At 34.2% G+C, this 27031-nt stretch overlaps 1 protein-coding gene across 1 annotated transcript; it reads left to right on the forward strand.

Annotated features, from left to right (window-relative positions):
• On the forward strand, positions 1–25808 carry Smp_147040 (putative glutaminase; the record flags this gene model as incomplete). The annotated part of the gene is made up of 9 exons (XM_018798383.1): positions 1–78; positions 4480–4622; positions 6635–6844; positions 8913–9076; positions 12016–12166; positions 14642–14936; positions 16318–16449; positions 19449–19603; positions 25595–25808. 9 exons carry the CDS (start codon positions 1–3, stop codon positions 25806–25808), a joined length of 1542 nt encoding a protein of 513 aa, XP_018653330.1.
• Positions 25809–27031: the final 1223 nt, after the last annotated feature.

A 27031-nucleotide genomic window follows, 5' to 3' on the forward strand; every position in this document is an offset into this window, starting at 1 on the left:
ATGGGCGTTTATGATTACGTATTCGATTTAGTTAAAAAGGATGATAGTGAAATGATTGATATTTATGATTTAATTGAAGTAAGTTGCATTATTATCAATGCATATTGTACTGTATAATGTATTCATATAATTATTCTCTGTTCAAATGTCTATTAATGAAGTTAAGTAAGTCTAATCTCATTATTGTATAATGAACAAGAACAGGAGTTGGGACAATGGAATGTAATTGGGCACAAAATTACAGAATATCTCACTAAAATCTAACAACCATACAGTAAACAGTTAATTTGCCAACTATTAATGAACTGCTGAGGAGTCCCATAATAGGACGAAACGGCCGTCCAGTGCTTCCAAGTTTTCCATGGTGGTCTAGCTTCAATTGACTCATGATTTCAACTATTAATGAATTATCTTAATCTTGACTGTTCCTTCTGCAAATATCAGCCCATAGTCTCCGATCATTATTGTTCATGCATTCTCATACTAATTGCGCTCCGGTTCCGTTCTTTCCTTATCGATCTTCTAGTGAAGTACATTCCCTGCCTGACCATCCTCATATACTACTTATGTGGATATAAGTAATCCACACCACAATTGTATAACTTTGAATTGACAGTTTAACTTTTCTATCAATTGTATGAAGATAACTGTAAAATTTGAATCAAACGAAAGTCTAGTAATCAACTATAAACAAATTAAGCTATGATACAAATGAGAACAGACTAAATTTATTACACCTAACGGTAGTATAAAAAAGAAATGAATGAACCAGATGAAAAAAAATGAACGAATAAAATGAATGACAGTATCGATAGAAGACATGGAATATCGTTAAAGAGCTCTGTAAAAAAACTAGTAATAAAAAATATTGAACAATATACAAACAAATGATAAGCAATAGAATATTCGAGGGGGATAGGTTAGGTCATACTACTATTGATTTTAAACAATGTCATCTGAAGTATCCTACTGGAGGTTAGGATTAGTCCATAGCCCTCATTACGAAAGTATACATCTCTAGGAAATAGACGGTGTAACAAATAAGAATTCATACTTCAATAACATGGTGTATACGATGTGAACTTACTTAAACTAATGACCACTTGGCAACTTGATAAAATAAAATTGTTCAGCTTTAAGGACTAGATAGACATGACAATGATCACTAATCAATGTAAACTGTTTTTTTATTGTTTGATTAAGATATGTGGTACAGAGGACTTTTTAATAATGAAGTTGATTCATATCAGATGATGATTACAATCGGTTGTTTGAAGGGTTGAATTTAAAAATAACATAATTGTCATTACCGACATCAGCATCATTTAAAGAAGTTGCTTTCTAAAACAATTGACAACATTTCTTGTCTTAAATAGTCAACTCATTCAGATCATTTTTAATAGCCAGTTAGTAATACGCAAAGTATAACTTAATACAAATGTGGTTAGGTTCAATTCACTTCAGGACATTGAATTAGTGAGGTAAATTCATCAAGACACATTTCAGGACCATAGAAATAGTAACGGAATCAGTAGTACTCGAAAAGATTAGGTAAAGAAACAAGACAGTAATAGATAAGAACTTTTTGGAGTTTACAATCTAACAGAAGATAAACAGTGAATGTATCTATAACATTGTGAATGATTCTGGACTATTTCACCTGGAAGTCGGTAACTATTCACAACAATAATGGTACATATCTAAACCGATAGAATAAACATTTAAGTATTATTAATTAAGTTACTGGTTTGAGTTAACTGTTTTCAAAAAGTATACAACATTCCATTGAATCATTTCATAATTAAAGTGATTTGTAATTTGTTGTGTCCCGATAAGAATAGTGAATGGTAACTTTGGGATCCATTTATGGACCAATACTATGCGTATATTTTTATCGTATAATTGTTAAATAACTAAATTATTCATCTTCATGTACTCCTTATTATGAGCTTTGTTTTGATCTATAAATTATTATCATACGATTAGCCATTCTTGAATTATGCCCTGTCTATCATTTACTATCTCCCTTATTCACAGCCACATTTGGCTGAATCTTGTACAAATTTTGTTTCTTATTTTATGGTACGATGTGGTCTGCCTGTTTGGTATATAAACCCAGTATGTTTAAAATATAATGATTCATACCACAGAGACTGAGATTGATGTTCTGATCTTAACTGGTTGAGCTAGGCAGAAAGCAGAACCGATAAGTACTGTACACTGTTCATAAGGGTTTCGTGTGTCATTAGTCCAATCGATAATTCAATACTCTCTAATTTGCGGTATTATCACGTTATACATTAACAGGGCACGCAGGCGACAAGATATAACATAATTACCTTTTAAAAAAATATTATTTAAGATTAGCAATTTTATAGCTTTATTTTATTCGTATCCTTCAATTTGTTTAGTTTTTTTTATTTTTGTTATAACTTGTGACCGCCTGGATGCCCTGTTAATGTATAATGTGATAATATCGCAAATTAGAGAGTTGTGAATTATCGATTGGACCAATGACACACGAAACCCTTATGAACAGTGTACAGTACTTATCGGTTCTGCTTTCTGCCTAGCTCAACCAATTAAGTTCAGAACACCAATCTCAGTCTCTGTGGTACGAATCATTATATTTTAAACATACTGGGTTTATGTACCAAACAGACTGACCATATCGTACCATAAAATAAGAAAATAACATTTGTACAAGATTCAGCCAAAGGTGGCTGTGAATGTGGCGAACAGTAATTAATAGACTGGGTATAACTCAAGAACGGTAAATCGTATAATAATAGTTCATAGGTCAAAATAAAGCTTATGATAAGAGAAATATGAATATGAATAGTTTAGTTACTTAAAAATTATACAATAGGAAATATACATATCATATTGGTCCATAAACGGATCCGAAAAATTATCATTCATTATTCTTTTCCGGGCATAACAAATCCTCAGTGAATTAATGGCTCCAGTGTTTAGAAGTAATATGTGATGTAAGAAATAGAAATATTATGGTGAACGACAACATAAGTGGGGACAACCAATTGCATCCGAATATAAAATTACAGAGTTATTTGGTAAAATTTGAATACCATACGTCCATCAATTGTCTCAGACTTTATTGTTCCTTTATTTACATACCAATCACTCTCTGTTCCCGCTTTCTTCTACTTGATCTTCTCAACCTTTTGCTTCTGGGCATTTTACTTTCGATTGGTGTCACATACTACTTATATCTGTCGACATGGAATAGCACACACCATACTACTAGATCCTTAATCCAGTGAATTTTCGGATATGCATTACCGAAGAGTGTAAAACTAGAAAAATATTCAGAATATGTATAATTAGCAAAGTAAATTAGCTGTTTAATGGTTACTAGTTCTCTATAGTTCTAAAGATGATGGTAATTATTAATTTAAACTAATTTCATATTGAATAGTCTTTATTAGTTCTTTCACCTTCGTTATGCATTATATTTATTTTAACAGCCATAAAATGAACAACAAATTCATGCACATTTCCGCTTTAAAATTAGACTTATTACATTGGTCAATTAAATACCTATTGAAATTATATGATATTTAACATTGACTGATAAACTGACCTCAAATGCTCTGGTACGGCCGAGAGTGGGGAGAGTTCGCTCTCCCTCTCGAAATGCTCTCACATGACCACGTACATACAACCGCTGACAGGAAGTCCTACTCACTGCCTTTTCGCGGCGTGTATGTTGTTTATAAGGTTGAGAGGACGAAAAGCGAATGTCTGGCGCTTTAACCGGGTCGCTGGATACGGAGAATCCACTTAGGGGAGTTGGAAAACCCTGATCCCAAACCGGTGGTACACATGGTCTCCAGTATCCTGAGGGAACAAACGACGTATAAATCAATCGTTGGTCACCGGCCACCATGAGACTGCATCTCCTTACGATGCTCCACTGCCTGGTGGATTAGGTCTTTAGGTCAAAGACTCCGGGTGTGGCCCCCTGAGGAAACCACCTGTTTCAGTTTGGGCACCTGGGTAGTATCACAGCCCTCACATAAATGAAATGAGATTTGTGCGGCGCATATATATCTGGTTCCCCTTTGTATCAATATTTATGTTCTTAAATAAAAATAATAATACACACGTGAGGAAAAACGAATGAATCTTAATATAAAATTACAGAGTTCTTTTGTAAAATGTCAAAATTGTACGTTGAATACTACATTTGCAATTCCTCTCAAACTTCATCTTTTCTTCACTGAAATAACAATTACTCTCTCTTCTCGTTCTTTTTAATTCGATCTTCCCATCTTTCTGCTATCAGGCATTTTACTTCTGATTGGTATTATATACTACTTATATCAACATAAGTAGCCTACACTACATTACTCCTGTGAACAAAAATGTGTTCTTTCACATTTTATTTAAAAAAAATTATATAAAACTTTATATTAACATTCTAACCGTTGATTCTTTTCTCCATTTCATTTATAGTTAATGAATAAAGCTGGTATATCATTAAATGATCCAAGATTAGCAAAATTTGCAAAATCATTAAATGAATTACAAGGTAATCAAATCAATCGAAATGTTATACAAAGTAAATCATTAACATTGGATAGAGAAACATTTCGAATGTACGTTGCAATGATTGGCTGGTTTTTCCTAATTTTGTTTCCTGTCAGATACATTTTTGTTTTGTTTTCTCATCCTATTTGGGACTCGTCAGCTGGATGTACCTGCATCTCAGAGTTGATGTTCACTCTGAGACTCGAACCCAGTACCTTTCACTTCAAACGCCATCGCGTTATCCACTCGGCCACTGAGTCCTGATAGCCACTTGCTTGTGCTTTGGGGTGAATTTTGAATTCACTTAGTATTGTTTGTTTGAATCTTCCCATTGATGTGAAGTTTGTTTAGTTTGAGTATATTTTATGTAACGAACTAATTTTATCTAGACAACAAGTATTGGACGCATACTATCCAATTCTGACGATAAACATATTACGTTAGCATATCCCTCATACACGAATTATGCTAATACAGTTTATTTCTCGAGGAATTTCAAAACATCTAATTGTGTATGTGTTCCTTGTATTTAGCCTTGATAATATATTGATCAAGAATACAGAGAGTGATAAACTGAATATGTATGGCGTAATTCATAGTTCATTGTCCTCAGGATATAATATTAATCGTAATAGGTAAGTGGAGGACATTTTGCTAAGTAATACTCCTCGGTATATTCAAAATTTTTGCTGCGACTCATACTTTGGATGGTGATCAAACCCGTGGGTCCCATTCACACGATAGAAGACTGTTATGTGAAAGACTTTATGTAGTATTGAAATATGTGCATTAATTAATCACTGTGTAGCTATCAATGTTATGTCATTTACTTCTTAGTTCTTTTCAAAGTGCACCGGGTTGCATTTATGACATGTGTTATCCATCTTAAATCAAGATTTAGAGATTTTTGCTCATTACTACTAAACATTGCAGTATTTATCCACTTGGATTGGTGACTAATTGGTAACATAGTCCTCCGAATTCTATCAGAACTAACGATTAGATAGGTAATACATTTTTTTTATTGAGATCACTAATATCCACAACCCCATACTGATATATTAATTACCATTAATTGGTCATTTAGTTCATTGAAATGTGTATTTGTTGATTTCAAAGTATGCTAAAACTTATTTGTTTCACCTAGCCTAATTCAACAAAAGTTTCTATGATTGAACATGAAGTAGAAATAAACCGAAAATAAATTGAATCGTTTCAATATGCATAGATTTTGTTATATCTTGTGGCCGAATGGATGCCCAGTTAATGTATGACGTGATAAAACCGCCAATCAGAGAGCAGCAAATTATCACTCGGAACAGTGGCACACCAAAACCGTACGAGCAGTCTAGAGTGCTTATCGGTCCCGCTACCTGCCTAGCCCAGCCAGTTAAGTCCAGAACACCAATAACAGCCTCTGCGGTATGAATCCTTGTATTTTAAACATACTGAGTTTATATACCAAACAGACTGACCATATCGTACCAATAAAATAGAATATAACATTTATACAAGAGTTATCCAAATGTGTCTGTGAATGTGGGGATCAGTAATTAATAGACTGGGTATAACTCAGGAATGGTAAATCGTACAATAATAGTCCAAGGGTCAAAATAAAGCTCACAATGAAAGGAACATGAATATCAGTAGTTTAATTATTTAGCAAATATACGATAATAAATATATGCATAATATTGGTTCATAAATGGATCCCAAAGTTACCATTCACTATTGTTATCGGGGTATAATAGATTTGTAAATAAGATTAGATATTTTCGAAGTTGTAACAAATTAAGCAGATATAAAATAACATACGAAGTTAGAAAAGTCAGGGTTGATATAGTAACCTGACGATAATATTTATTGATCATCACACTGTATCATAGTAGCTAGATTTGAAAATGTGAGCCACCGAATTCCTACTCAATCGTTTGAAAGTATTTTTCTCACTATCAATTATCCGGTAGTCCTGGATTATATCCTGTATGAGTCGGTAAGTACATGTTCTTGATGATATAAGGTTGGGAACATAATGTCTTCTCAGTACTTCCCTTAATCTACACCATGTTTCTTATTTTAGTGTAGCAAAAGAAAATCTTCATATGTTATTACGTATTATGACAAATGATTTTTGTATACCAGATTTTGAATCATTCACAAAAGAAATTCAAACAGTTTTTAATTTATGCAAAGAAAATAAAAGTGGTCAAGTAGCTAGTTATATTCCAGAATTGAAAGAAATGAATCCAAACTATTGGGGTTTATCATTGTGTACTGTAGATGGACAACGGTAAGTATGGTGAACTCATTTAAGTTTGAACAGATGATTTACAATGTTTAGCGGTATAGTAATTATTTACTACTACAAATGCTATTACTACTACTGTAGTGAATAAAAACACGAGTGGGGACAATTGGATGTATTTTAGGCACAAGATTACAGAATATCTCATTAAAATATGAGAACCCGGGTCCAGGGTTTCCTGTTGACCACCTCCGACCGCCATCTTATCTCAACATAGTGCACACAGTGTCGAGCCACCTAGAATAGTAGCCACATTGCAACTTGATCGATAGCATGCGATCAGCACTAAAAAGGACTTGACATGCATGACATTGATCACCACCCAGTGATCAATCAATTGTGATTACATCTCAGTCCTACAGGAGATCGGTCGCGGCCCAAATAGCTCAGTGGTAACGTCTCTGACTGTGAAGCTGAGTGACACGGGATTGAATCCGTCATGAAGCACCAGTTCCCTGACGATTACAGATACACCTTGCTGGCGAGTGCAAACTAGCACGAAACCCGGATCCAGGGTTTCCTGTTGACCACTTCCAACCACCATCTTATCTCAACATCTTTCTTTAATTAGCCAATTACTTACTCACGCCTGTTAACCCTCGTGGAAGGAAATAGACCGCACACCAGCATTCTCCATCGAACTCTATCCTGGGAAGTTGTTTTCAGTTGTTTCCAATTGCTACTCAAACTTTTCATGTCTGCTTCTCATTCCCGACACAGTGTGTACTTTGGCTTTCCTCTTTTCTGTTTCCCTACAGGTTTCCAAGTTAGCATTTGCTTTGTGATGCAGTTTGGTGATTTGCTCAATGTATGTCTTATCCACTTCCAACATCTTTTCCTAATTTCCTCTTCAGTCGGAAGTTGATTCGTCCTTTACCACAGTAGGCTGTTGCTGATAGTATCTGGTCAACGGAAATTGAGTATTTTGCGTAGACAATTGTTTATAATTACTTGTACTGTTTTGATGATGGATTTGAAGGACATTATATAAAATAAACTAATGCCAAATTGTCTACCCCTCATTGGTGATCATGTTTCCATTGAGAAATTTTGAATTGATGATGTGAAGTAAATTGTTCAAGGTACTTTTTTGATGATGGTTGTGGTAGTTCTCCAGCTCCGCACACCAGACCTGTTCTGACGTTCGTATTAAATATTATGACATTGATGTTGTTCGACAGTTGTTTTGAATTCCATACGTTCTTTAACTGTAGCCAATTCGAATTTGTAAAACACCAAATTTTCCACAGTCACTGACATAAGCATTAATTATGTGTTTTTTTGCGACTATCTTCTAGACAGAATTCTGAAACATTTTCACTAGGAAACCATTTTATCGATAAAGTGAACCAAATCAGAAAAATCACACTAACGCTTTCATAGAAATGAATAGGGATCACACATACTAAATCGCGAAACAACTGAGGTCGTCAAAAGTTAACAGTTGCATAATGTCAAATGAATCAATGTTCAGGTGATTGTAAACGATCACTGTTAGGGAATCTCTTAACTTGATGAAACAAATTTTCATTAGTTTTGACCTATTCTCTTTTGTTCATGTTTATTTGCTCACTAAAACAATGATTTCTTTGAATTCAAATGGAATCACTTAAAAAACACTCCCATCTATAAAATCAATCTATTCAGAATTTTAGATAGTTGAAATCATGAGTCGATTGAAGATAGACAACCATAGAAAACCTGGAAGCACTGGACGGCCGTTTCGTCATATTATGGGACTCCTCAGTAGTGCGCGCCCACAATCCCGCCTCGCTAGATTCAAACCAAGGACCTACCAGTCTTGCGCCAGAGCGCCTAACCACTAGACCATTGAACCGGTATCCAATGGTGTTAATGTCTAGCTCCAACCAATCCACGAAATTGAACAACCATTCACCAATTGTCTTCAGTGAGTTGATATCTCCCAACTATATAAAATCACAAAACCCCCTTCGGATTATTCTGAATTGTTGTATATATTTTTTAATTTTATTGTTTCAATTCTAATACTTGTTCGTGTTTATTTCTTCTTTTTTGTTTTAAATTTCCATAGTTTATCTATGGGTGACAGCACTATTCCATTTACAATACAATCTAGTAGCAAACCAATTACATATGCTTTAGCTTTGACCGATTTAGGTCCACAGTATGTTCATCAATATGTTGGTTATGAACCATCAGGATTACCATTTAATCAAATTTCTTTAAACCATAAAAGTAAGTTCATAATTTAAGTTGAGTTAATATAAACATTTGTTAAACAATTTAATATTGTACTTTTAATGTTACTGAATTGTCTAAACTAAGAATAAATGAATCAGAAGGGGGGTTTTGTGGAGATTTCAATATTTTCATAGTTGAAATCATCAGTCGATTGACCAGTAGAGTTCGACCACGTCTGTTGTGAGATATCAACTCACTGAAGACAATTGGTGAACGGTTGTTCAAAATCGTGGATTGGTTGGAGTTAGACATTAACACCGTTGGATGCCGGCTCAGTGGTCTATCGGTTAAGTGCTCTGGTGCGAGGCTGGTAGATCCTGGGTTCGAATCTTGCGGGTGCGTGATCGTGGATGTACATTACTGAGGAGTCTCATAATAGGACGAAACGGCCGTCCAGTGCTTCCAGGTTTTCCATGGTGGTCTATCTTCAATTGACCCATGATTTCAACTATGAGAATATTGATTAATCAGTTTAAATATTAAGCTCTCATTATGATATCTAAAGGCTTCAAACTGTATCTATGTCGAAATCGTACATATAAAAGGTTTAATATTATTACCAATTTATTTATTATTTATTTAAACACACAAATATTGGTACAAAGGGGCACCAGATATATATTCGCCACACAAATCTCATTTGATTTGTGTGAGGGCTGTGATACTACCTAGGTTCCTAAACTGAAGCAGGTGATTTTCTTAGGAAGCCACACCCGGAGCCTTTGACCTAAAGGTCTGATCCACAAGGCAGTGGAGCATCGTAAGGAGATGCAGTCCCATGGTAGCCGGTGACCAACAATTGATTCATACATCATTTGTTCCCTCAGGATACTGGATCCCATGTGCACCATTGGTTTGGAATCAGGGTTTTCCAACTCTTCTAGGTGGACTTTCCGTGTCAACCGTTCCCGTTAAAGAGCCGGACATTCGCTTTACGTAAACAACAGTAATGCCACGAGAAGGCAGTGAGTAGGACTTCCCTGTCAGCGGTTGTATGTACGTGGCCATGTGAGAGCATTTGGAGAGGGAGAGCGGACTCTGCCCACCCTCGGCCGTACCAGAGCATTTGTGGGCCTTATGACTCTCCGGTACTTTCTAACTTTCAATAATTATTTAATTAATATCAATTCTTGATAATAACCTATGAAAAGTACCGTTTCTTTTCCTTTTTAAAAAAATAATGATTTTGTTTTCAGAGAATTTTTCTACCTGGATGAAAATCAATAAAAATCTTTCCTACTTTATTTTATTTTTTTTGCAATGGTTACTTTATGAGAAACACTATAAAGTTATTAATGTAATTAACCAATAATCCTATTTTGATTTATAATATTTTTAAATGAACCAATCATATTTAGTTTCCATGGATAGGCTATTATTTACATTTGAGAAGTTTATCAATAAATGATAGACATTGATATGATAAAATATAGAATTCTTAATTTATAAAAAAAAGAAAAAATATTAAAATCAGGAAGAAAAATCAGTTTATGACTATATTGAAAAAGAAAAGAAGAAGAGTAATTCACGGTCTTTGTTCAAGTTAATTGGTTTTTAGACTCAGTGTGGTGTAGGTTACTGATATACACATAATAAGTAGTGCATGGTGATGGTCGGGCATTGAATGTATTTCAGTAGAATATCGATAAAGAGAGACTGGGAACGGAACACAATCGGTACGGAATAGCATGAACAATTATAATCGGAGACTATGGACGGATACTTGCAGAAGACAACTGATTGTTATTTTGTGAATTAACTGTTCACTATATGGTTCTCATATTTTAATGAGATATTCTGTATTGTTGTGCCTAATTAAATTCGATTGTCTCCACTCGTGTTCTTGTTCACTACATCAGTAGGTATGGTAGATAACGTTTACGTTGTTTGAGGTAAAAAGGTACTAGGTTTGAGTCATGATGTCGTTATCAACACTATGAAGTAGGTATATTAAGCTAATAATTTCCAAATATGACAAAATGCTAGCTTTACATATCATTGCTAGCCATATTCTATCTGTTCTTTAAATAAACAATTATTTTTCTCTTGATACTGTAAAAAAAATCATGTTCCGAGTCTATAACTTATGGACGACTTTTGAGCGACGCTAGTGACCTTGAGAGTGTCCACCTAATAACTAAGAACAAAATGAGGGTTATAAATCTGTGTGAAGAACTAGAATTATGATTTATGGTTAATGATTAAGGTTAGAAATTATATTTAGGGGTTTTCATCACGAACTGACATCAGCTATAATGCCAAAGCTCCATTTATCCAAATGAATGAGTAAATTCTGCGCGAAAATGCGGGACCTGTTATTTTATACATGATTGGTTCGACCATAAATTATAGTCTCGCCCATGATGTCCATCATCAAACTTCAAGTTCCTTCTTGTTTAATTCCGTGTAGGTTCGTCAGTGGGTGAGCATTATTAACGAGTCAGTCCTAGTTTATAATGAAACAATTATTTTGTGCTCTTAATTCTTACAGAGAACGTCAGTTTATGATGAGACGGACTGTTTGATGTCAATCCTCTGAAAACATTTGACTTTGTGAATAGCCATAATAGTCTTTGATAGATATTTTATTTAGCATTCTCTACTAACCAATTTCACATAAGTAATCTTGATTGTTAGTATATCGGTACATATTTAATGCTAGCCACTATTCATCTCTGCTTACAATGCTTGTGAAATAAGGCTATATCGAGGCAATACGCACAGTATGCACATATGCCAATTAGAGACTGACCAGTTGCAGTCCTAAAAACATCAATGGGAAGATTCGAACAAACAATACTAAGTTGAATTTATTTAATGCATTGTTGAAAATTATCGTCTAGTGAATATTGATTTGCCAGCCACCATACCAAGTTGAAAGCACCGGTTCTCGTCCGAATCTTTATTTAATTTTTTATTTATTTATTAAATAGATAAACCACATAATCCCTTAATAAATTCTGGAGCATTAGCTATTTGTAGTATCCTACAACCAAATTTAAATCCTTCAGAACGTTTTAAATATGTTGAAAATAAATTTAGTCAAATGGCTGCTGGATTACCAATGGGATTTAATAATGCTGTGTAAGTTGATATTTTTGTATTAATTTTTATTTTTATAATGGAACGTATAGTAATAATTGTCTGTATACTAGTGATTGATCAGCTTTGAAAGATGTTTCTATGGATGCCTTCATCAATGGTGCACATGGGCTCCAGTATCCTAAGGGAACATATAGTGTATGAATCAGTAGTTGGTCACCGGCTACCATGGGACTGCATCTTCTCACGATGCTCAACTGTCTGTCAAAGGCTCCGGGTGTGGTCCCTTAAGAAAACCACCTGCTTCAGTGTGGGCCTGTGGGCAGTATCACAGCCCCCACACAAATGAAATGAGATTTGTGTTTCACATATATATCTGGTGCCCCTTTATACCAATATTTATGTGTTTAAATAAATAAATAAATGGATGCCTTCAGGATATGTTGACCAATAGAAAGTCAAGTAATTTGAAGATAAATCAGTCGGTAATTCATTAATGAGAACAGATGAATAGTATGGGCTATTTCATATGGATTAAAGTAAATAATCAGAGTAGTGAAATTTCGACTTTACAGCCGAATAGTTTATTCATGTTACTGAGGAGAATCGATGGTTGTTGTTTTCTACACTGAAAAAGGATTTAGAACATGAACAAAACTTTCATATGCTCTTAGTTTGTGAGATTTACTTAATTATCCACAGAGTTACCAAGTTCTGAATATTCTTTTAACGTTATTGAGTGGAGGTTATTTAATTTGATTATTCCTTCACAATCACTTGATGATAGTGAGATGGTGGAGAAGATTTGTAGCTCAGGTGGGTGATTTTGATGAAGTTTTTTTCTCTGAGCTGAATCGTTTGGTCGTGGAGCTTTTATCGTCCTTCTGAACGACATCATCAGCACTTCTACCACAAGTTTGTGCTGATGATGTGGTTCAGAAGGACGATGTAAGTTCCACGACCAAACCATCCATCTCAGAGAACAAAACTCCATCAAAATTGATGATATGTCAGGATAAATATGGGGAGAAAGTGGTCTTTCAAACAGTCCTATCTGATGTTATTACTTATATTCTTACTTATATTCTTATTGGATAATTAATAAATATTCAAACCATTATTTTCGTGTAATCTTCTACCTGCTAGGTTTTGTTTGACGCATAAACTAGTGTTGTATCTTTCGCCTTTTTGAAGTTATTGTTAACTTATTACAGGCTTATTATTCAGTTCTGTTTCACTTACGATACAGTTATGTCCAGATTGTATTTTCTTAATTCCATTGATGTAAGGTCAGCATTTTACTCAATATTCATAACTTTGAGCTGTATAATTATAAGCTATCTGCTTACTGAGTTGTTCTTTATTCTGCCTACTGGGTGATGAAGTGTGGGATAGTACATTCTTGACCAATTATCATTTATTATTTCTCTCGGCTGTTATCTCACATTTAACGTGTCATTGATTAGCCGAAGGTTATAGATATCAGACAGTCTAAACAAGCTATTCAGTACAACACCTTACCTGTTTTACGAGCCGATCCCACCGCTCCCTAAAAAACTGAACGAGAAAATCTGTTTATTTTCACTGTCAAATCAATTGGTCACTCAGTAACGACCAATATCATGTATGTGAAACCCATCGTTAATCAATCACCTTGATAACCATTTTTGTATAAATCTCAACACTGTTTGAAATCAGAAGGCAATAAGAAGCGGAGACAATAGTTTATTGCCGGATAGCAGAGACAACAAAGTTATAAGCAAATTGAGCGAATTCGAAGCAGAGAAGCTAATGTGTGTGTGTGTGTGCAAGCGAATATAGAGACGAATTTATAGTCAAATCGAATTAATGCGCAGCTAGGCAAGGTAAAGGCTAATAATAGGGATTCAATCACATATATAGATAGGAAAGAGAATGATATATCGAGCGATATTCAAGATATTAACATTTTAGCTAGAGAGAGATATGTGCTTAGGCAATCATGTGATCAAGCGTACACTTTTACACAGACATGATAATGATCATAATAGTACAAAGAGATATGCGAATTGTTACTGTTCAAATAACATTGTCTTTTCAGTAGGGGCTTGACTAGAATTTAACCTTAATCGAAATCGATTATTGGAGAGTTGCTGTTCTATAAACCACCTTGAATTCTCATATGGTAGCATTGCCAAAAAACATCATTCCATTTGTTTGAACCATCTTCATATTTTGGGATCACTAATTTATGGATCTGAGTCGAATTTATCAAAAGGAATATTTTTATTTTCATCATTTTATTTTCATAGTTAAAAGCATGAGTCAATTGAAGCTAGACCACCATGGAAAAACTGGAAACACTGGACGGCCGTTTCGTCCTATTTTGGGACTCCTCAGCAGTGCGTATCCACGGCCGTTCAGTGCTTCCAGGTTTTCTTTGGTGGTCTAGCTTCAATTGACTCATGCTTCTCATCTATGAAAATACTGAAATCACAAAACCCCTTTTGATTATTTTATTTATTAATTATTTTTCAGATTTTTATCAGAACGTGAAACAGCTGATCGTAATTTTGCTATTGCCTATTATATGCGTGAAAATAAATGTTTCCCACCAACTTTTGAATTACGTGAATTAATGGATTTCTATTTTCAAATATGTTCAATTGAAGTAACTTGTGAATCCGCGGGAATTATGGCTGGAACATTAGCAAATGGTGGTATTAATCCATTGACAAATGAAACTGTAGTAAGTGCAGCTGCAGCACGAGATACTTTATCTGTTATGCATTCATGTGGAATGTATGATTATTCAGGACAATTTGCATTCAAGGTAAATTGTTCTCTCTTTTTTTGGTTTGAATTTACTAGAGTAATTGCTATAGTAATTAGAGAAAGTGGAAGCAAATTAGATTTTCCATTTAAATAACTATTTTTGTTATTAACTTAATTGTATTATAAATAAACTGGTTTATTGTAATGGAATAACACCAACTGAAGGATCGAACGTATATTGTCCTGTACTTTGTTTAACTCTTTAACAATGTACACTTTACATATGATTCTTGAACTCATGACTTTCAGGTTCCTCTTGAAGCATGATTCCTCTAAAATTGATAAGTCACATTCAAATGGCTTACAAGTTTAAACCTTAATCAACTTATGATAGAAAATGATATTGGATCACATTTATTAACCTTTAGTGATTCTTTAACTGTTGTCAGTTTATAAAGAAAAATATATAGAAACTAATCAATTGTCTGTACAAAAATCTCCAACTAAAAGGAAACATTTTATCTCTATAATATAAATAAGGAAGGCCCAGGACAGAGTGGGTTGGAGAATGTTGGTCGGCAGCCTATGCTTTATTGGTAGTATTAGGCGTAAGTAAGTAAGTAATATAAATAAGCTGTCTTAGACAAGAGTAACAGTAATTATTACCATTGACTGTTATTTGAAGAACTCAGGAACATTCATCAATCATGCAATCTATAAAAAGATGTACTTGGAACAAAATTCTTCTTCAGTATTACTTCAGTGATCTTTTTAAAAAGAAAATTTGGCGAGACTACAATTTATAGACAAACCAATCAGATTTAAGGTAACAAGTCTTGGATTTTGGCGCGAAATGATTCATCTAAATGGTTAAATAGCATTTTAGCATTATAGCTGACGTCAGTTTGTGATAAAAACTGAAATTATAATTCCTAACCTCAACTTCTAACTCTAAATTTTGATTCTGATATCTCACACTAATTTATAACCTTCTTTAGACCATAGCAGGTTGATGTATTTTCTCAAGATCACTTTGGCATTGCTCAAAGGTTGTCCGTAAGTTATAGTCTCACTGAAAACTTATTTTGTAATTTGAAGTTACTGGTTGACCGTAGCTACAGTTAACTAAGGTTAGTAATGTAAGGGATCTGATGTTTATAAAACTATCACGAAACTTGAAAGACATTAGTTCAGCCACCGAAGAGGTTATGAGAACGTCATTTCCATACCATGGCTGGACGATACTTCTTGATCTTTAGTAGTTATTCAACCGAAGGTCAACAATCTGTATATTGACGAGTTTATATTGATGCATTTGTACAATATAACTAAATACATAACATTACAGTATCATTTTACGATAACCATATTTTTTCTAATCATTCATTGCTTTCTTTTACACAAATACATGTATAAACATTTCATATTTACTTAAAAAGGTTGGTTTGCCGTGTAAATCTGGTGTATCCGGTATAATCATGGTAGTCGTGCCTAATTTACTTGGTTTAGCTGTTTGGTCACCGCCAATTGATAGACATGGGAATTCGGCCAGAGGTATACAATTCTGTCAAGTCAGTACTATTCACCCATTCAATGTCGATTTCATTAAGATATTTTAGTTGAGTTTTCATGTTTGTTTTTTAAATTCCGGCCATTTGAGCAACTGACTAAATAGTAAAATTAGGAAAAAACCGAAAATCAATCCTAGGAGTTTCTACATATACCTTTGAAAGATGATTTTAGTTGAAAACATTATAAAGGATGATGCTTTATTATAACATGTAAGAGTCTCTTAAAGTATGACTTAAGAGGAGACAATAAGAATCGATTACTTTGTTCATGAAGCAATCCATATTATATTTCACCCTATATTCATACTTTTTCAAGATCATTTACAAAGTAGAGTTAATCATTCGGTGGGCTCATCACCCTTGACCTATGTTAAGCTATAAAATGATTAGCTACCCACAGTCTAAAACTAAAGTCATATGTAGAAATGGATTGTTAGGTCATTTTATTATTATCAGAAGGGGTTTTGTGGAGATTTAGTATTTTTCATAGTTGAAAGTGTGAATCAATTGAAGCTAGACCACCAGGGAAAACCTGGGAGCACTGGACGATCGTTTCGTCCTATTGTGGGACTCCTCAGTAGTGCGCATCCACGACCTCGCCTCACGAGATTTGAACCCAGGACCAACCAGTCTCGGGCCAGAGCACTTAACTGATAGACCACTGATCGGTTAAGTGCTCTGGCGCGAAACTGGTAGGTCCTGGGTTCTAATCTCGTGAGGCGAGGTCGTGGATGTGCACTGCTGAGGAGTCCCATAATAGGAGATCCTTTTCTCATTGTATTTCAAGTTCTATGAAACACATCCTTTCAACACGAACTGACATGTGTTAGAGAACTGCTATAAAAACTGTAATAACTGTTCCATATTAGTTTGTAAGTTCTCTTCATAGTACACTCGTGAGTGTACATCAGATAGGATTGTACCTATAATCTCAGTAGTGTCGTCTCTGATAGATCGAGAACCTCATGGGTAATATTATCTTTTTTTAAAAAAAGACCTTAGATATGCTTCAATGATGAGCGTACTATATATGTTCTAGTTTAAAGACTATCTTCTGATTACTTTTTTAACCCCATTAGTATTCTGGAAATATTGATTATTTATGAATGGAATGGTTTGTATATCTATGAACCGAATTCAGAATTTCAAGAACATTAAGAGTTAATTAAATGTGATTTTACTACATTTTCTACTTCCTGTGATCATCAATTAAACCTTGTTTTTGATATTCCATAAATTATTGATTCTTTTATTGTGTTACCGGTAAAATTGATTTTTCACCGTTTGTTTGTATAGTTGAGTTGAATGTTCAAGTTGGTTAGTATTCTTGGACAGTTTCTATGTTCAAAAGCAAATTAATATTGACTGATACAGAATGGAATATAAGAAAAAAATAGAACAATTACTTATTTTTCCCATTTTTAACAAGTAAATTGTCTATATACTAGTTATAATCTTAGAGTATGGGTTTATTAGTTCAGTTAGAACAAAGTTTAATACTAAAGTATTGTGATCAGAAGGGGTTTTGTGGAGATTTCAATATTTTAATAGTCGAAATTATGAGTCAGTTGAAGCTAGACCACCATGGAAAACCTGGAAGCACTGGACGGCCGTTTCGTCCTATTGTAGGACTCCTCAGTAGTGAGTATCCACGATCCTGCTTCCACAAAACCCCTTCAGATTATAAATATATGCTTCACAGTTTATGAATTTACCATTGAGCTATTCGATTAGCGATTGATCTCTCGTAAGATGATTGATTAGTAACCAATGAAAGTGGATTTCTAGTTAATATACTACTTATTTACTACTTACTTTATTATTCTGATCTGATATATTTTTATTAAGATCTATTTAGTTTCTCACTTTATTAACTTTATTGGACAAATTTAATTATTTATTTTTGATATTAAGTTTATTAATAAATTATTTTATTTAATTGAATTGTGAAGGATCATTTTTAGTGACCCGATATCTGACTCTAATTGGATCGTATGAATGTTACTGAAATAAACATATCGGCTACCCTCGTATGTTATCTACCGATGACTTAACTCACGTTGGTGAATAGCGGAACGAGAATGCATTTTTAATATGTATATTTCATTCACCCATTGATTTGAACAAGCACTCAAAGCACTCAGGAAGACGAAACAAAGAAGGAAGAGAGAAAGCAGATTGGAGAAGCGAAACGAAATGACATGCAGTGTACAAGGCGTATGAACTAACTCCATTTAATCAAGCGTGAATCGATATTTATAGCAGAGCAAAAATAAGTTAAAGGCATGTGATGAGTAAGATAAGTAATGAACACACATAAGCTTACATAAAACAATTACAGTTAAAGAGCGGATAATTAACAAGGTCAAAATATAACTCAAGAAGTATAAATAGATTAGTTTGTTCAGAAGCTAGAATAAGTTATTCGGGTTTAACATAGTAACCGATACTCTTCAGACACAAGTTCCAAGGCTGTTCCCTACATATTCCAGTTTCATTAGTTGTGTCGTATCATCAACTCATATGAAAAGTATAGCTTGAACATGATTATATGAATAAATAAATGAATGATTTAATTTTTATATGTCTAAATTACGGTCCTACGTTATGTCACATGTAGGGTGCAAATCCACTACGCAGAGGATTTACAAAACAGTATAAAAATTGAATAGGAATAATAATATATATCTGATCCAAGCTTTTTCAAAGAAAGCTTGGACCAGATTGCCAGACGAAACGTTGGATTTACTTCAAATTCATTCGCTGAGATTTTACAAATATATTATTCCTATTTAATGTCTTACATCAACTCGGCGCCCAAGTACTGTGAAACTATTAATTCTAATTTAGACGAAAGTTCTTATATAGTATACAAATTATATCAGAAGTCTGATGTAGCAATATAATGGTAATTCATTGTCTTTCTATCCCCCCCTCTCTCTCCCTTTCTGTCTTTACCTATTTATGATTTTCTTTGAAAACTTTTTTCATATAACTAGGAACTTGTTCATAGATTCATACTACATCATTATGAAAGTCATTTACATTATGATAAAAAAATTGATCCACGGAAACCACGTGATTCTTATCGAACAGATGCAGTTAGTACATTATTATTTGCTGCTGGTAACAATGATTTATCAACCCTAAGAAGGTAAGTTAATCAATAATTTCTGGCTTTATTTTTATCCAAATTATTTATCATTGATAGAGAACTTTTACCTATGAACGTTTTTATAAAATGTACAAAAATAAATACTATTATAGTGAATAAGAACACGGGTGGGGACAATCTAATGTATCTAGGCACAAAATTACAGAATATCTCAGTAAAATCTGACAACCATACAGTAAACAGTTAATTTGCAAACTCTTAATGAATTGTCTCAATCATGACTGTTCCTTCTGCAAATATCAGTCCATAGTCTCCGATTATTATTGTTCATGCGTTTTCATACTAATTGCGTTCCGTTTTCCTTCTTTCCTTATTGATCTTCTAGTGAAATACATTCTCTGCTTGACCATCGTCATATACTACTTATGTGGATATAAGTAACCCACACGACAATATCACTGAAATCTTTCTGACCATTAAAGAAGAAGTCCAGTAGTAAAGAGCCTGTATTTTATGTTTAACATGAGAATTAAAATGGCGAATACAGTGAAATCAAACATGATCCATCATTTATTAAATAAATAAGATTAACAACAATAATTTATCCACAATCCATTAGCCCCTCCGAGGGCTACTGCCGGTCCCAAGCCCTAATAAAGGGGGAGGGTCGGGCACGGGGTTAGTGACCCTATCCCGTAGAAAACTAAATCGCTAAAAAAACTATAAAACCATCTAAATTCTGTCATGGGATTCAGAAGGTCTTCATTTAGGAGAGTTATGACGCCTCATGGTGAAAGCCGAGTTCCTTCGGAAGTCACGAGGTCGATGCCTCTTCTGACAAACAGAGCAACCATTTATCTAGGTGCATGGAATGCTAGTACAATGTGGGGGACAGAGTCTTCCGAATTATTGCTATCTCTATAACTGGTATTCGGGCTTTTGAATCATCTCGACCTGCGTTAAATATTCAGTTAACGGGACATTATTCATTTACTCGAGTCAAATGTAGAGGAATTAATCCTTTACAAGCTGATTGATCATACCTCATGAATCTATATTTCATTGTACCTGGTTTTTGTCGAAAAAATAAATCTATCCATAAGACTTAGTAGAACTATTTTCGATTTTGATATTCAGTATCATGAGTTCGAATCTCAGAAAGGGTCTTTTGAAATATTTGTTCAAGGTTTCTTGACCGTTAAACGTTATTTCTGTTTTATTAGGTGTGTCTTTCTATAAAAAAATATTACTACTACTTCTACTATTACTGCTATTAGTTTTATTAAAAAATTATAGTCTTGGTAGAATATAGAATTCTCAGAACAAAGTATTCCAATACATTTCTATTTCTTATTTCTTGGTCAATCGTAAAGATTAGTATTGAGTGATCATCAGTTGGAAATTGGCAGTTCAGGAATCGACATCTGAATAATGTACATTCTTTTCCATGCATATTGTCAACAACCACGATGTCTTTGATTGGGCTTTTTTGTAACGTGTACAGCGAAAGGTCGTGAACTTTTCCAAAACGCACCTGAATAGGTTGTGCAATGAAATTAACATAATGATATGTTAAAAACAAACAAAAAAACAGATAACTTCTTGTGGATGTCAGGAATAGGTAGCCCAGATATATTCAAGCAGATCGCTTTACAGTCATTATGTATTTATTATTTCATGAGTAGAAAAAAAAATCAGTCAACTTGCCAAAAAGGATTTATTTATATTTTCCAAGTGACCTTGTAGATAATTTAAAAATTAATACACGAATAATTCCTATGTTATTTAAACAAATTTTTTTCAAAGCATCAAACGGATATAAGGTCAGTAGATAATTGACAATAGAATATTGAAGTTAATTTTTTTAAAAGTTCACATTTGAAGTAAATTAAAATCAAGGAAACAGGAAGCATTTTTATGTAAACTTTCAATATTACTAATACTTAAGATAATATCAAGATAATCCTCACATGATGGACATATGACAATAAGAGATTAATCAATTGTAGACCTAAACAACAATGGAAAGATACAAGCAAACAATGCCAGGTGAATTTAAACTTCACCCCATTGCACAAGCAAATGGCTATCAGGACTCAATAGCTGGGTGAATAACGCGATGGCGTTTAGAGTAAACGGTAATGGGTTGGAGCGTAGGAGTAAACATCAACTGTGTGATGCATGTAAATCCAGCTGACGAGTCCCAAATAGTACGAAACGTTCTTCTTAAATTCCACTGCTATCCACCATTCATCGTTGCTCATAAAGCTTGTAACTTATAGGAATATCGAGGCAATCTGTACAAGATGCACATATACCAATAAGAGATTGATCAACTGCAGTCTTAAACAACAATGGGAATATACAATCAAACACTACCAAGTGAATATTCGTTATTGATTGACGATTTATTTTTCAACATTAATTCAGTAATTGGAAGTAATTAAATATTTTCTAGTCTGTATGTTGCCGAAGATAAAGCAATAGCAATGTAATGAACGAATTCAGCATATTCAATAAATTCTGTCATTTTTTTTCTTTGTTTACTATAGTTATGGTAAATAACAGCTGGATATGATACTTATTGAAGCCAAAAATATATATGATTATGTATCTATATTTATTGAGGTGAAATTAATGAGCCAAGACTTATTTACCGGAAAATTTAATTTCACCGCCAACCTTGAACTCATTTTTAACAAATCAGAATACAGTATTTGTATTTCTATTAAAATTGGATTAACAATTTTGACATGATGAATGAATTATTTTTTATTTATACTAAACAAAAAGAAAAACGTTATAGTTAGAGAGTTAGAGATAGGTTTTGAGACTACTTTGTAACTTAAATAATTAATCCTTATGTAGATAGTTCTAGAAGTTAAGCGCTTGCGCGCGAGACCGAAGGTCCTGAGTTCAAATCTCGCATGCACGACAGTGGATGAGTACTGTTTAGGGTCCTATAGTATTGTAGTGAACAAGAACACTAGTCGGGGACAATCGAATGTATTTAAGCATAAAATTACGATCTATCTCACTAAATTCTGATAACCATACAGTAAACAGTTAACATTCAGTGGGAAGCAGTGACCAGTGGTGTTCTACCAAGTCTGTTGTGGAGATATCAACACACTGAAGACAAGTGGTGAACGGTTGCTCAAAACCGTGGATTGGTTGAAGTTATACATTAACACCGTTGGATGCCGGCTTAGTGGTCTATCGGCTAAGTGCTCTAGTGCGAGACTGGTGGGTCCTGGGTCCGAATCTCGCAAGGCGGTATCGTGGATGCGGACTGCTGAGGAGTCCAATAATAGGACGAAACGGCCTTCCAGTGCTTGCAGGTTTTTGATGGTGGTCTATCTTCAATTGACTCATGATTTCAACTATGAAAATACTAAATTCTCCACAAAACCCCTTCTGAACTTGCAAAATAACAATCAATTGTCTCAATCTTAATTGTTCTTCTGCAGATAACAGTGCATCTTCTCTGATTTCATTGTTCATGCATTTTCGTACCGATCGCTCTTCATTCCTATTCCTTCTTCATCGATCTTCTCCCAAAATACATTCTATGTCTGACCTTCAACATATACTACTTATGTGGATGTCAGTAGCCCACACCACAATATGGCAAAACGGCATTCCAGGTTTTCCACGGTGGTCCACAAATCTTAAGAACTTTTAAATTTTCAATAAAATCTTATAAGCCATACAAAACTGTTATTTACATTTTAATTTCTTTATGTTTACTTCGTCATTTTAAGAACTACTCAAATGCGTATTCACTATTCTAGTCCTAACATGTTCATCAACGAAAAGGGTCATAGAAACTTTAAAACATTTAGGTTTTATTGAATGTTTATTTAGCCTTAAATATGTTTTAAGTTATCCATGCTGACATTTTAAATTCCATACAAAGTTCAAGATATTCTGGGGAGTAAATTTGATTGGTTTTATTAGTATGTTTTTCTTTTCAATAAAATCTAAGATTTCTTGGCAGTCAGTTGAAAGTATCTTATGTGCCAAATAGGTTATACTATTGATAAAAAGCTGATCATACTACATACAATTTGATTGACAAAATTCGTTTAAGATGAAGAGGTATACTACTTTGAAATCAGCTTTAACTAAGATTAAGTGATGTGTAAACGTATTCGCCACAAAGTGAATGTTACTTTTTGTATTGAACATTGAAGTAAAAGTGAGTAGGTATAATGGAATAATATTTTTGCAACTGTTAACCGAATATATTTGATTAATGTCGGAAGGGGTTTTGTGACTTTAAAAGTTGAGATCATGAATCAATTCAAGCTAGACCACCATGGGAAACCTGGAGGCACTGAACGGCCGTTTCATCCTATTGTGAGACTCCTCAGTAGTGCGCATCCACGATATCGCCTTGCGAAATTCAAACCCAGGACCTATCAGTTTCGCACGCGAGTGCTTAACTCCAATTGATTCATGATATCAACTAATAAAATTACTATAATATCCACAAAACCGCTTCTGACATTAATCAACATATGCTCACTAGTGACTGGTCTCAAGATGTATTTCCAGAAGTTCTAGCGAGAAGTAGTGACAAGTGGAGTTCAACCAGGTCTGTTGTGAGAAAGTAACTCACTGAAGGCAATGGTAGATGTGTCGCTCGATTTCGTGGATCGGTTGAAGTTAGACATTAACACCATTGGATACCGGCCAGCTCAGTGGTCTAGAGGTTAAGAGTTCGCTCGCAAGCGAGACTGATAGGTTCTGGCTTAAATCTAACAAGGCGGTATCTTGGATGCGCATTACTGAGGAGTCCCACAATAGGACGAAACGGCCGTCCAGTGCTTCCAGGTTTTCCATGGTGATCTAGCTTCAATTGATTCATGATCTCACCTATTAAAATTATTATTTTTGAATCAAAATCTCAAAATTGGATATTTAACAATTAATGATCAAAAATACTCCGAAAAATATATCAGTTTGTTTATCTCTTATTCACCAAACTTTCCAGCAAACTATTTCTCTTTTTTGTAGCTTTGCAATTACATATTACTCAGAAGAACATTTATGTGATTCAAACAACTATGCAAGATATTATACTTAACATCGAATTAGTTAGCCTCAATCAATTTGAATAAACATACTATTTTACTAATTTTAAAAGCTTGTCTTTTAGTGTTTGCACAGAAACACACTCATTTCAGAGGAAAATTGAATTTTGTACATTGGGTAACGCCTGATCCGTATTTAGTGTTAACATTCTTAACACTAATCACGATATGAAGAATTTGGAATATTGTAGTATGAATAGTTTAATAATCAAGATGTTATTATTATAATATCATAATATTACAAATCGAAGGTATTGCTTGATTTTCTAGTATTTAGTCACGAGACCGTATTTTGTCGGCCTCCTTGAACATTCGGGTTACCTGTCCATGACATCTGGATATTTCAACAAGTTGTTTGTTTTTGTTTGTTTCAACGTATCATTATGTTAATCTCACTACACAACCTATTCAGGTGCGTTTGTGAAAAGTTCACGACCTTTCGCAGTAAAAGTTATAAAAGAGTCCAATCAATGACATCGTGGTTGTTGGCAATATGCATGAAAAAGAAAGTACATTATTCAGATGTCGATTACTCAACTACTAACGTCTAACTGTGAACCACTCACTATTTACTGTCAGTGTCGACCAAAAAATAAGAAACGGAAACTTGTTGAAATACTTTGCTCTGAGAATTCTATATCGTATCAAAAATATAATATTGAAGAGAGCTAATAATAATAGTAAAGACCGGACCAAAAATCCTTAGGTTTCCAGACAAGTCCATAGCCTTTAGGCCGTTTAATTGAAACCTCCTAAATCCATATTTCCAAATTCAAAAAGTAAAAATATCAAACACCTTCAAACAGTTCAACCACTCTATTCATGTTAAGATTATTAGTCGAACCTCAAAATAATAGAACGTTAATAAATTTTCTTGGAATAACAAATTACTACCCGTTATATTTCCTTTTTTTAAAAACCTTTTTTCCAGATGTTTTATTCATGGAGTAGATTTCAATGCAATTGATTATGATGGACGTACTGGTCTTCATGTAGCTGCTAGTACTGGTTCATTAGATGCTGTAAAATTTTTCATTGAAGTTGGTGGTGTCAAATTGAATCCAATTGATCGTTGGGGACATACACCATTATCAGATGCTAAACAATTCGGTCATGAAAAAATTATTGAATATTTAGAAAGGTAAGATAATGTAATATTTGGAGTAAAGCCAACTTTTGGCTTGGTAATCTGGTATAAGCTTTTTCAGGGAAATATCTTAAAACGTTTATGAATACGTTTCCTAAGAAATACTCTTGTAGCTGTAACAGCTGCTTTTAGTGAACGTAGTGAATTATCTGGAGTCTGGACTCGTAACGTTCTTGGATGAACATGATGATTTAAACAGTGTAGATTAAAAATTCAGTGGTTATACCAGTTGTACATTATCTTCGATAATTTGATATGATTGCAGAATGATATATAAGAACTTTCGTCTAAATTAGAATTAATAGTTTCATAGTATTTGAGCGCCGAGTTGATATAAGACATTAAATAGGAATAATATATTTGTAAAATCTTAGCGAATGAATTTGAAGTAAGTCCAACGTTCCACCTGGACAATCTGGTCAAAGTTTTTCCAAGAAAAGCGCCCAAATACTATGAAACTATTCGTTCTAAGTTTTGATAGCGTGGACAGGACAATACTATGGAAGCTTATTCGACACTACGGCGTGCCTGAGAAGATAGTCAATCTCATACGGAATTCCTATGATGGATTAAACTGCCGAATCGTTCATGAAGGACAACTCACCGAGTCCTTCGAGACAAAGACCGGTGTTAGGCAAGGTTGCTAACTCTCACCATTCCTCTTTCTCCTGGTGATCGACTGGATCATGAAGACGTCAACATCTGGAGGGAAGCACGGGATACAGTGGGCAGCTAGGATGCAGCTGGACGATTCAGACTTCGCGGATGATCTGGCTCTTCTATCAAACACGCAACAACAAATGCAGGACAAGACAACCAGTGTAGCATTAGCCTCACCAGTAGTAGGTCTGAACATACACAAAGAGAATAGCAATATTCTCCGACACAACACAACATGAACCGATCGAATTATACTTGACGAAGAAGCTTTGACGGATGTAAAAACCCTTACATATCTTGTCACCATCATCTATGAACACGGTGGATCTGATGCAGATGTGGAGGTGCGGATCGGCAAAGCAAAAGCAGCATATTTACAACTGAAGAACATCTGGAAATCAAAACAATTGTCAACCAACAACAAGATCTGAATTTTCAATACGAATGTCAAGATAGTTCTACTGTAAGGGACGGAAACTTGGAGAATCACGAAAGCCATCATCCAGAAGATAAAGGTGTTTATTAACAGTTATCTACACGATATACTTCGGATCCGTTGGC

The sequence above is a fragment of the Schistosoma mansoni genome, chromosome 6, assembly GCF_000237925.1.
Source record: "Schistosoma mansoni strain Puerto Rico chromosome 6, complete genome".
Taxonomy (NCBI): domain Eukaryota; kingdom Metazoa; phylum Platyhelminthes; class Trematoda; order Strigeidida; family Schistosomatidae; genus Schistosoma; species Schistosoma mansoni.